The following is a 13,257-nucleotide window of genomic DNA, read 5'->3' as shown; positions in this document are numbered from 1 at the left end:
TTGGGTTCTTTCTCTCTGCCTTCTCCATGCACAAGGATTCCTTTCCTTGCCAGAAAGAAAACTGAATGTTGAATGAAAGAATCACATAACTACGCAGCACAGTGTTTCTTGCCAAAACTTTAGCTTCTGACTTTTATTACAAAGTTGAGATGGAAAGCACAGTTTTACTGTTTTGGTTTGAATTTTCCTTATTTGCATTACAACTGGCTATAAATAGAGTACTCATTCTGATAAAAAATGACCAGTCTTTAGATAAAGCCCAAATCCAAGTGGAAAGCATTCAACATAAGGAAAATGCATGAAATGAGGGCGTCTATGCTTTGGCCAGCTGAGAACTGAATTGGCAGCTTTCCAGGAATCCTAGGGCTACACCTAATTTGTCCTAAATGGAACAGATTGCAACCACCCAAATTTTTAATACTGAGGAGTAGACTAAAGAGTTTATAGATCTGAACATGCTGTGCTTCAGAAAAACAGGCTACAGTCAGTCAGATGATTAGCTGTGATCTCATTGGTGTTCATTTAGATGAAAAACATGGAAAAAGTCAGATTCATTTCAAATGAGACGTAATATTTTCCCCTTTTTCTCCTTTCCCATTTTCATCTTTCTTCCTCTTCAGGGCAGCACTGTGACTGATCCTCCTGAAGGTTCTGCTTTTAGTAGATTTCCACTACACCATGGTTTTAGGTGCTCTGTCATAACCTCAGAGCTGTTGGTTACAGATTTTTGGAGTATTTCATTACTTCTGGAAAGATGTTTGTCCTCCCAGGTGCCTGGTTGGACGTTCTATGTCAGGGAGGCATGTTTTTTAGCTGAGCATGGGCTGTGTCAGCCAGCAATCACAAGCTCCCTTCAACAACCTGTTTCTTCAGGAAAACTGAGCTTTTAAATCCTAAGTTTGGAAGCGTTTCTCACTCCTTAAACCAAAACAGGATGAGGAAACACTTGCTGCAAGATTTTTTACTTGCTACGTTCAATTTTGCCATCAAAGCTAACGATCTCAAAAGATCGTGTGTAAATATACTGTGTGCATTTCTTAAAAGTCAATAGAATTCCCTTCCCATCTGAGTACGTGTCCCTCAAACACATGGATCTTTGCTGCTCCTCCCAAGATGCCCATCTTTGGTGCAGTCAGAGGGCTTTGCAGTAAGCAAGGGCAGGCTGTTGGCATCTTGGCATTACCTCTATGCTTGTGGGCTCTTCTCAGTCCCATCTGCCAGCAGGAATGCGGTGTGCAGGTTTTGCAGGCTTGGAGCAATGCACTTGGAGCATGGAGCACTCCCACTGTGTGTGCATGTACGCTCAGAAACTAAAATAAAGTTCATTGGTCTAAATTTAGGTCTCTGAGTTTTGGCAGCCGGAGGCTGAATAGATTCCCTTCTCTGTAATACATCTGTTTTCCATTTTCAGCAAGAGTCATGTATTGTTTGTTTCAATGTGTGTTTCCCGTTCAGAACAGATCTCATGATGTTTTTGTTAATTTCTTGTGGTGAAAACCTGCCATGTGTGCTGTGTTGTGCAATCATATCTCTTGCTTTTTTGTGGAAAGAAACTGGAAAACTGGGCAGCCTGATAACTGGGATCACGGGCATGGGCCAGGGGAAGATTGCGCTGGGTTGATCTATGCTGGGCTCTGGAATGACTTCTACTGTGAAGATGTTAACAATTTCATTTGTGAAAAAGACATGGACAAAGGTAAGCAAGGCCCTTGGTTTAATTATTCCATCTTGCCCATAGTAAATGTCCCACAGCTAGAGGTGAGATCTTGGCTGAATGCTACAGCAGTGCCTTGTTGAGGAAGAGGGGGAATCACATGTGGAGCATTTCTACTCAGATCCAGATGCAAGTGCTGGATTTATTGCACTTGGAAAAAGAAGCCTCAAAGCTGGCTATAGCCATGGAATGCTTAGAATCTTGACCATTTCTAGTAGGCTTAGCACATGGGCATGATTTGGCACATGGTCCAGATTCTACCCGTGCTGGAAGCTGCCTTTATAGGGTCAGTGGCCACACAACAGGGAAAGCTGGCCTTACAGTGGCTCAGGAACCAGCCTCCAAAAACCAAAAAGACTGTTTTGAGAGTCTGTGCAATAGGAGGCACTTGGTGACTGCTAAGGAGATCTTAAAATTCCCATTACTGCCAGGAGATGTCCCATGGGACTGAGAAGCTGGGTCCATAGGCCATAAGCATCTCATCCGTTGCAGCTGGAGTGAAGGACTCATAAACTGCCAGTGTGGCCAGCAGTCAGCCAGGTGTTTGCCACAGGGCATCTCTTTCTGTTGACATAGGCATTTCTGCAGGAGCAGAGGGCACGTGGTTCCCATGGCTGCTTAGAGCGCAGCCCCATCGTCACAGAACGTGGTCAAAGCTGGTGTTTGTTCATGGAGGGGCTCTGCTTGAAACGTTATCTCTTCCATACAACCTGTTTAAACATTGCTTTGCCAAGGGTGCCTGGCTCCTCCAGCTGGAAACTTGTCGGCTGAATTTCAGTGAAGGCAGACATAAATGTCAGCTAGAGCCAAAATTACATCCCATCCATAGTCCCCCTAAGACAAAACTAAGTGCTGAACTAGCTTTGTGTGTATAATTCTGTTTGGATGTCCAGAGTGAAGGACCATGTGTAAGTAACAATATGATTTACCCTGGTTTTCCTACATACATATGTTATTTTAAGAAAACTTTGAGGTTTAAAAATATTTATCCTCCAGGACTTACAGTATCTGAATACGAGTCTGCTCAAATTTTTTACATACCTTGATCTCTGTAAGTTTTCTTTTTGGAAATTTGTTTAATCTTCACAGGCTTTTTACAGGATTTCATTTTCTCTTTGTTTTTCTTGTTTTCTCTCATACTGTAGGGCAAATTCTTGGAGTGTAATAGGCTGTAACTTTACAGATACCTTCATATTAAGGAAATTTATGTCAAGAAGAAGGAAATCCTGGGAAAGAGCAACACTGACTTCCAAAATTGAAAAAAATATGAAAACAGAAAAAAGCAAGCACTGAAAACTGATTTAAAAGCATCGAGGAATTCAGCAATAACTCTTCTCCAGCATCCTGTAATTATTTAAGGCCTTTTGACCCTCAGCGTCAGGAAATACTGTTGGACTAATTCTGTTTTAGATTTTCTTCCCAACCAGTAACCACATCCATAAGCAGCTTATGTCTTCTGAGGAAAGACATTCTATCAATCTGAGTAAGACTGTTGGTCACTCATATAGAAAAACATATAAAGCAACTGTGTAAACAGTTGCTTAATTTGCTAAAATCCCAAATGTAGGAAAATTATACAGATACACGAATATATAGATTTTATATAAATATATATATATAGTCCAACTCTTATCAATAATATGGAATATACTTTTAAGAGCTTTTAAAACTTTGTATTTTTGTACAAAATATTTGCTTTTTACAATTGTTCTCTTTTTTACTGACTTTTTTTTACAAATATAGTGCACAGGGGCCAAAGAAAACAATAAAGGTACTAATAATTCATTAAGGTTTGCTGTCAGGCCTAGCTCAGCTATAGAGAAATATTTTTCCAGTTAGAAATGTTTTTACTTTCCCAGATGATTTGCTCTGGTTAAATAACTTTTAAAGCAGATTTTAGATAGTGTTTTCCTTACTGTATGCAGTCTAGTCTGCATGTGTAACAATTAAGTTGACTAAGGACTAGATACTCATTATAGCTCTGATCACAGCCAGTGTTTCATCAGGGTACTATGGAAAGACCATTTTAATAAAAGCTTTTCCTTCCTTCCTTCCTTCCTTCCTTCCTTCCTTCCTTCCTTCCTTCCTTCCTTCCTTCCTTCCTTCCTTCCTTCCTTCCTTCCTTCCTTCCTTCCTTCCTTCCTTCCTTCCTTCCTTCCTTCCTTCCTTCCTTCCTTCCTTCCTTCCTTCCTTCCTTCCTTCCTTCCTTCCTTCCTTCCTTCCTTCCTTCCTTCCTTCCTTCCTTCCTTCCTTCCTTCCTTCCTTCCTTCCTTCCTTCCTTCCTTCCTTCCTTCCTTCCTTCCTTCCTTCCTTCCTTCCTTCCTTCCTTCCTTCCTTCCTTCCTTCCTTCCCTCCTTCCCTCCTTCCCTCCTTCCCTCCTTCCCTCCTTCCCTCCTTCCCTCCTTCCCTCCTTCCCTCCTTCCCTCCTTCCCTCCTTCCCTCCTTCCTTCCCTCCTTCCTTCCCTCCTTCCTTCCCTCCTTCCTTCCCTCCTTCCCTCCCATTCAGGAGGAAATTCCTTGGAAGTAAATCTCCAATTTTTAATACTAATTTTGAAATGTTTCCATTCCTTCTCTTTTCTTGTAAGGAATTCTAGCCCAGTAGTTGCCACACATACTGCAGGTCAAGCCCAGGTGAGAGACTATGAAAAAAGAAACAAAGAAGCTGCACACACTGAAATATGTTTGTTTTTAAGACAGATTTCAAGATATGGTGAGAAAAACATGCCATACTCAGAAAAGTCCAATAAACTTGCACTTCTCCAGAGTGCTTTGTAAATTGATCTCTCTGTTTCCTTGGACTGGTACTTCTCTCCCAAAGAAAAAATAAAATAAAATATGCTGCAAAGAAGAAAGAGAGTTTCCTCCACAGTCCCATGAGTCGTTGTCTAGGCAGCAATATTGCTTATCAGGAATTTTAAAAATTAGCAGGTTAAATCATTAGCAGAAACCTTGGTATTTGTTTCCAGTTTTTATACCCTTCTCATGGCCACATGCTCTACAATGAAGGAAGTTGTTTTGGCCTCTTGGAGAGATGTTTTTCCATTGCCTCCTGACCTGCCATTTACCTTGGCTGAATGCAGATAAGTTTATTGGAATACCCCAGCTCTGTTGGAAGGAGACAAGATTTTGTACTTCAGATTTTCAAATATTGCTCCTAAGATCAATCAGTTAAAGACTGCTGTTTCCCTACATCTCCCTCCAGTGTTTTAAATTTCAATTTTTTTTTTTTCAAAATACACAAAATGTTACATTTGGGAATCTGTCCTGTGGGTACCAACAAGATATGAGACAGGAACAACACAAAAATTGGTTTATGTATTACATAAAAAGGTTTATGTATGCTGCAGAAACCCTGTGTCACCATCATGGAGGCAGAGCTTGTCTTCAGACAGTCTGGATTTCATGAGCCTTTTCTTTTTCATAAGGTTTTGAATACAACTCGCTTCTGCCATGCACTGTCATGCTGTACCAAGGAGTTGCATGTAGACACATGCTGTGGTCTTTACAAATATATTTACACATTGTCTGCGGAGATAATGTTAAACTGCTATTTTTGGATAATGAGGTACAAAACTAGTATTTTATGTGCCCAGAGAGCCTCACAAACCCTGGTGAATGGAGCTTTGAAAAGCTACACTGAAGTGGAAGCACTGCTACCTTTGTTTTGAATGTTGGCTTATTTAGGTGAAGTAAGCCTGTTTTGAGCATCTACCACATTAAATTACATTCTTTATGCTTTTTATTGATGTCACAGACTTCTGTCACCAAAAGAAGTGAATGAGAAACCTCTGTTTAAGCCCAAATTGTATTGCTTCCTTGCCCAGATTTCATCCTTCTCTTCATTCAGCAACAGCAGTGATGGTACATACACTAGATCAGATTATCCAAGAGTTATCTATTGTCCTCCAGACAGAGGGATGACAAGCTGAGGACACTGAAAAATGAGATGTGACTGGGCTCACACCCTCTGTTCACACACTTGAATCAAACACTGCAGCTGTTAGACAAAACTGGATGAAGAGGAATGCTGCAGTTGCGTGCCTGACGTATCCGGTCATCCTTGAAATATGGCCTGAGCAGCCAGGCGTGCTGAGACAGACCATCTTTTTGACCTAGTATTCTTGCAGAAGGAAACAGAGGTGTCCAATGGCAACAAGAATTGAAATCACTGGGAGGACCAAAAGAGTGTTAAGACAGCTCAGGAACATGTCACAGAAAGGACAGATTGGCAGGAGCACAAGCAGGAGACCAGAATGGGCCAAGAAATTGTCATGAAAGTCAGACCTGCCACTCCTTAATGTGAAAACATTCCCATCAAATCTTTCTGTATGGTTTGAGTAATAATGCAGGTTTTATGGAATGTTTTAAGTGATACCAAATTATTTTGTCCCAGGTTGAGTTTTGCTTTCCTTCTTATACACGAGCATTGTAACTTGTCATATTGAGCACACATTCCCATCATCCTTCTTGTTTTACATAAAATTAAATGCAAGTTCATATACCCTGGCAAGCACTGGGACTGTTGGAAGAAAAAGAAGGAAAGGCAGAGAAGCTACAAAGTCATTGTGATTTACATTAAGTTCTGGATTTCTTACTGTAATTTCTGACTTGTTTCATTAATTTATTTGGAAATGCCTTCAGCTGATTAGAGCTTAAAAATCTCAACTCTCATTTCCTTTGTTGTCTATAATTAATACTTGCAAATGTTCCAATAAAGGAATCACTAAGTGGAGACATGGAAATGAATGTTGTTAACTCTGTGCATGCATGTGTAACCAAGAGGGATGTGGAGATCAGAGGGATGTGGACCCAGAACGTTCATAGGTATTCAAAATCAAACTGATGAAGCTTTTTTCCATTAAAGCCGTCTTTTTCACTTACACCATCCCGGTTCTGAGCATGGCTGGGGCTATCTTATCCTGTAATTGCAGGTTTTGTGCCTTGTTCTTGCAGCACGTAAGAACTAGGAACGTGGTTTTGAAGGTCTGATCTGAACAAGACTTTTAAGAAAGGCTGAAGCCCTTTGCTGCTTACTGTCCTAGCACACCAAACACCTCAGATGGGCCTCCAGGTGAGGGATGTCCTGAACTAAGTCACATCAGTCCCCACATTAGCCATTATGATGGCTTAAATTGTCTGTTTATAATGGCTGATCTGCTCTTATGATTTCTCTCACTCTCAGATGGCTGACCTCCTCTTTTAATTTTCTGTTCCTGGCAAGTAGCTACTCTGCTTTTAGCAAGTAGCAGGAGCTGGTATCTGATCACTGGCAAGGCAAGGAGCTGGTCAAAGGGCAGCCACTGGCTGTGGGAAGAAACTGTGCTGCAAGGAGTAGGGGAAAGGTGGCTGAGTGGATTCACATGTGAGAACAAAACCACTTTTCTCCAGCACAGGCTCCTTGCCTAAGAGCACAGCAGCTCACACATCTGTAGCATCCAAAGGGAACAAGCAGTCTGCAGCTCCAGCCTCCAGCCTTGCTTTGTTTTTCGTCCCTCGCTTCGTGGGTGTCTGTGTACCCTGGAGATATTGGCTCCTCCGTGAGCTGTCCCTGGAGCAGGCTCTGCACTGCCCTGTGCAGGTGCCAGGACTCACCCAGGTGAGGGGCTGGCAGTGGGACACCTACCCATGGCTGACACTCCCCCCAGCTGGGACACCCTGGGCTCTCCAGGGCTTGGGAAGGAGATGGAGGAGGAGGTTCCCACTGCTTACCCACACTCAGAGATACCTTGGGCATCTATAAATGGGATAGTAAACTGCCTTACAGACAAAGCCCTTGCCCCCCAGAAACCAGGCCTTCCTAAAACCAGAGCCTATTTGTTCATTCACCATCTCCACCTCATTTTTTCCATGCTGTTTAGTGGAAAAAAAAAAAACCAACAAAAAAAAAAAAAAAAAAAAAAAAAAAAAAAAAAAAAAAAAACTTGGCTAAATTTTTTTTTTAAGTTCTCATCTGTTTTCTTTCATATGGTGGAATACGATTGTTTTTTCTTCCCATCTGGCTCAGAGATGAAAAAAACATTCTTTGATTTCTTTTTCAAAATAAACTCAGTGTAATGCTATGAAGTTTGTGTGGAGATGTTTTGGGGTTTTTTTAGACCAAGACAATAAAAGAAAACTACCAGGCAAATAATGTCCTTTTTGGAGAAGATCTTGCATGCCATCATGATTTTCTTACTCAGAGAACTTCCCAGAGGCATGTAAGTATTGCCAGCCCCATTTTGTGACTGGAAGAAAAAGGAGATTTTCAAGAATGTGATTAATTTTGATGTCTCATTTTAGATATTTTATCAGGTAGATGATTTTTCAAAAGTGACTTTTTCCAGTGAAACCAACATTGACATACAGCTAATTGCTTTTCGTACACCTTAGTTAGGGGAGTGGGCTTTTCAATGCTAAATTAAACAGAGTGGTGTCCTTCCCCCATCACCCTGCATACAGGAGGCAGCCATTTCTGCTGCTGTTTTGGAGAGCAGAGCACAGTGTGATCACAGCAGAAAATCACCCACAGAGTAGAGCAATGTCCTGTGTGGGTAAGAGTTAACACCTGACTCTAAATGACCAAGAGACCCCTTGGTCAGAAACAAGAAGGTTAAAGGACTGCTGAGACCTTTGACTCCTCTGCAGCTCAACTTCAACAAATCTTCCCAAAAACATACTAACTTATACTTAAAAATACTTAGGGGTTGCTTTATCCCTTTAATAATTTTGGCTGCTCTTCAAAAACTTTATTAGGAATCTTCTTTTAGTAACCAGTGTGAATGCAATTATGTCCAGTTTAGACACATTTGTTCTGGTTCCAGTGCTGTCCTTTAGCTTGAACAGCATCTCTCCTGGGACAGTCAAGTAATTGTAGTGGTCAGTGTGGAGCCATTCATCTTGAGACACAGTAAGGGGTGGTTGGGAACAAACACATCCCTCTGACCAGCTGGGGAGCCTTGATGACAAAGCCTGGCTCTGATCCCACCATCCAGCCCCACAAGGGATTATCTGAGGACACTCTGGGCATCTCGATGAATGGTGGAAGTTTCCACCATACTCTTTTTTTGTTAGTGTTGTAAGAGAGCAGAGAGCAACAACACGGGTATAAAGGGTGGTTTCCTGCTGAATTAGAGCAGGTTGCAAATGCCTGGCTTTTTATAAGGCAGTAACACACTTTATAAGGCATTTGAAAAATCAGTCTGTGCATCTGAGTTTAAGCATACTTATTCTGGGTTTACACCAGAGCAGAATCTAAGTTCAAGTTATACTTAGGTCCTTGTTCTTCAAGAGATTAAAATCTCAAATTCAGAGATTAGTGTGTGACTTCTACTTTTTCTATCTGTCCTGCCAAGGCACAAATCCACAGCTCAGGCATCAGTGTGATTCCAGGCTCAAAGGATTGCTTCCAAACTTCCTGTATTTGCAGCCATGCTCCTGCCAGCGGTCCTGCTGATAGAAGCTACAAATCTGAAGTGTGACTTTGGAAGGATTTTGTTTAGGAATCCTTATTCAGAAGTCTGGGCATATTGCAAAGTCGACATTTCTTTAATTCCATCTCTATTACCCGCACTCATATAAAACAGATGATGAATTATTTTTCTGAATGGCAACAATGTATTTTTGTCCACTTTGGGTTTTTATATCAGAATAAAAGCCTGGAAGTGGAAATCAGACAAAGCATCCTTGGCATTGCAGCATCCCACTGTAGCAGGCAAATAATGTTCCTGGATTATTGCCTGTGAGAACAGCACAAACTGCTATCTGAACAACAGACAGCTTCATTTTATCTGCTTGTAGAAGCAAACTTACCTACAGGCACAGCCTTGTCACTGGCCCATCATCCGACAGACTGGGGCAACCCTGCTTTCCTGCTGTGTTTCAAAGACAGGAGATAATAAAGAGAAAAGGTCAAGTGAGAAGAACTGATGACAAAAGGGGAACAAATAGAAAGGGACAGCTCAGGGAGTAGAAGAAAAAAATACAGGGAATGATTGAGGAGCATAATGAACCCTGATGTCCTCATCGTGGTTTCTAGTAAGATCAACCACAGAGGAACTCTCTTCTCAGAAACAACAGGGGCAGTGTCGTGGCTCTCGTAATTCCCATTCTCAGCTGTGAAAAGAACACATCCCTGCCTTGCAAGAAAGGCATGTCATTCAGTTGGTGCCTGAAGTCATGTAATACTTTCCCAGCACAAACAAAAATTCCTGGTGGCTCCAGGTCTTCTGGGAGCTGGGTTGAGGCTTTTGTTTCAGTGGCTGGTTGGTTTTTCCTACATGTCCTTTTCCTCCTACACAAGTTTTGAAACACAGAATATTTTCTAGTTTTCCATCTGTATTAGAAGTACAAACCTCAACTTTGGAAGAAAGAACAAAAGCAAGAACATACAGTAGGTCTCCAAGCAACAAAACACTGTCTGCAGTGGAAAATATGTCCACAGCAGTATTTGGACTTGCAGGTCCCATTTTTATACTAAATTCTCATTGGTATCAACATTTGAACAGGTGCATTTTCTGAAGTCAAACATGGATCTTTAATAAACAAACTTTAATAAACAAGAGCTGCAGAAATGTACACATGCTGAAAAGGGGGATACAAAAAGGAGGTACCTTCGTTTTTAAAAAAAAAGACAGTTGTTGAATTTGAACACCAGAGACACTTCAATTCTAAATACCCTTGAATTTGCTTTAATTGGTAGCATTTTAAAATGACCAGTCACTGATTTTCCCCAATTTTTAAGTTGCAAAAGCTGGGGACTCTCAGCAGTCACCAGCTAATGATTTCATGGGAAAAAAAACTAATTTCAAAGACAGACTGGATCTCTGTATACCATTTTATCCAGATTAGCTGTGTTAGGAGTGGGAAGGTGGTTAAAAGTCTAGGTCAGGACTCATCACTCACTGAATTAACTCTTTTTGTGGAGAAGGAGAGCACTTTATTTATTTCAGACATCACCACAAGGTCTCCCAGTCTGCGTCCATCTTGTGGCATCTTACATATAAGAAAATTCTAAAAATAAAATAAGGCAAGAAAAACCACAGGCAGAACAGTTGTTGTTCTACCCAGACAAAGCTTTGAATTAAAGCCATTATGATGGACCAGACTCTGCAATTGAAAAGCCATTTACATTTTCAAGTCTGATTCCAACTGCAAATCTTCAGATATATATATGACAGATTAAAAGACTCTGGCCTCACTGCACTTCTCCCTGGCAAGAGAAAAACCATCTGTACAGCATAGCTTGTGGTTGCTTCAACTCTGTAGGTACACATTTTTAAAGAACATGGTGATATATTTTTTCATTTCCCTTCCCATTATTTTAGCATGCGGCAAAATGACGTGCATGGCATTTTTCCCAACCCTGTGGTAGTCGGGACTCTGGCTCAGGAGACTGATGTGTTTTGATTTGCTCTTTTCCCTTAATTTGAGAGGCTACTGCACTATTTCCTTTGTGATCATACCAGCCAGGGTAAAAACCTTGTATGAATATATGGCTGTGAAAGCAGGAAAAAAAGCCAGGAATACTGCTCTCTTTCCAAGCACAGAGAGACAGTGAAATTGAGTGTACACCACGTAACAGGCTGCACAAACCCATCTGGAACTGAGTCCCACAGCACTCTGGCCATGCTCTGGGCTACTCATGCCATGGGTATGGGATGAGGAATGACAGTCCTTCCACATGGAGCGCCAAGAACAAGCTTCCTGGATCCCAGGCAAGCATTGTTTTGACAGTTTAATCACCATTTGAGAAGCACATGCCTGTTGTACCACAGCTGATGGAGGCAGCTCTCCCCCTTCACTGCTGATGCTGCAGTCAGAGGTGTCCCCATGCTCAAAGACCCCAGATAACACCGGGTCAGCTTTTTTCCAGTGCACAATCAGCATCTTGCAAGATACAGCCCTAATTTTTGAACATTTTGGAAAAGAAGTTGAAGAAATCAGGTGAAGAATCTGAAGCTCTGCTGGGAAAATAAAAACAAAAACAAAACCAGAAACTACACCAAACCCAGAACAGGTAAATTCTTTGATCATTAGCTAAAATATGTGATAAGTATAGCTTAGGGAAAATAAAGTATTTGTTGTAATTTATTGTCAGTGTAAGCAGGCCTGTCAGGCACTAGGAGGGAGCGCACACCACATATTTCTCCTTCACGTGAGATGAAACATCTGAGAAGATACCACGTATAATACCTGTGGGAGGACAGAATCACACCCATTGCTTCTGTCCAAAAGGGATTGCTGCCTGAGAATGAAAAACCAGGAAGAAGGGATTTATTCAGACATTTATTCCTTGGTGCTTTACTGCTCAGGGTAGGGTCGCTGGCTGTGTCAGATATGCCACGCTGTGTGAACATCTCAACCACCCCACAGAACCTGTGGCATCATTAGGTGACAGCAAAGAGTGCTCACCAACACACCACTAATGCCATCCAGCACCACACACAACCTGGACCTCATTTAGTGTGGTTCATATAATAACAACTATAATGGCATAAACATTAAATTCTAGAGCATGAAGTGTGTGCACTTGAAAAATGTATTAATTGAAACATCAGCTGAAGGACTTTTGAGTTGCCTTCTAATCCTGCAACTAATATATCAGAGCAAATTATGTAACTTACATGCCAACCAGAGAGAGAAGAAAAAGAAACGTAGACAGCGCTGTGGTGAGTATAACACTTAACTTCAGAATTTGAATTTAATGGAGCAGCAGTTTTTCTAGTAGTGCTTATACCATGGTTGTTAGTTTTAAAATAGATTGTCCCATGCCCCTAAATGAATGCCATAGTAGTTCAGGCAACAGAAGTTACAGGTATCTCAATGTTTTTCCAGGAAATCAGGTGAAATTTGCCCTGTGTTTTAAAAACTCTGTAGCCTGGCAACAGAGGATTTACCCAGCAGATGTTCATCGCTCTATTCATATATTCTCTGCAAACACAGTCTTTAGAGTCCTTTCTCCAGGGCAGTCAACCAGATTAAATCCTGCCACTGTCACACAAGATTTCTGTGTGTAGCAATCTGTCACAAAACCAGTTCATTTTTCTTCAAGGCTTGTCAGATTTCTTTTTTTACTAAATAAAACAGTAGTTTGCTCTAATAATTAAAGTCTGAGGCTGGCAGAGCTGTAGGAGATATGAGCACTACCATCAATTTTCTTGATGACATTTGGCAAAGATCTAAAGGCCTGGTGTGGTAAATCACTTAAATTTTTGCTTGGCTTTAAACAGATCATTGGTCCTATTCATCAATGCCTAAAAGGCTCTTCAGCCCAGTTTCTCTCACTATTCACTACAGATGCTGATGATTTTTTTCAGCCAAAGAACAGTTTTGTGAGCATTCCCACAGAAACACCTGCAAAATATTTTGAGGAAGTTGGCTGAAAGATGGAGTAGAAATACAAACACACAGAAAAAAATGCACTAGTTCACAAGATATTTGTAACTGACTAAGGAAAACCACTCTTTGCCTCATTTACAAAACAGACAGCAGCTGACCAAAACAATTACTGCTTCTCCTTACATGAAAGGCCTATACTGAGTAGGTAGACAGAATTTAGGGGGTAG

The 13,257-nt window shown here is 41.2% G+C and overlaps 1 protein-coding gene across 3 annotated transcripts in view; it reads left to right on the top strand.

Moving 5' to 3' along the window:
* The window catches only part of COLEC12 (collectin subfamily member 12), a 94,541-nt gene extending 90,808 nt beyond the window's left edge, over nucleotides 1-3,733 (top strand). For all 3 annotated transcript variants that reach the window (XM_068191004.1, XM_068191022.1, XM_068191013.1), the window contains 2 exons: nucleotides 1,551-1,696; nucleotides 2,860-3,733. In XM_068191004.1, coding sequence (XP_068047105.1) covers nucleotides 1,551-1,696; nucleotides 2,860-2,879 — 166 coding nt within the window. In that variant the 3' untranslated portion in view covers nucleotides 2,880-3,733. The remainder of the gene's footprint in view (nucleotides 1-1,550; nucleotides 1,697-2,859) is intronic.
* Nucleotides 3,734-13,257: the final 9,524 nt, after the last annotated feature.

Source organism: Anomalospiza imberbis, chromosome 1, assembly GCF_031753505.1.
Source record: "Anomalospiza imberbis isolate Cuckoo-Finch-1a 21T00152 chromosome 1, ASM3175350v1, whole genome shotgun sequence".
Classification (NCBI taxonomy): Eukaryota; Metazoa; Chordata; class Aves; order Passeriformes; family Viduidae; genus Anomalospiza; species Anomalospiza imberbis.
This window is presented reverse-complemented; position numbering and strand designations above follow the sequence as displayed.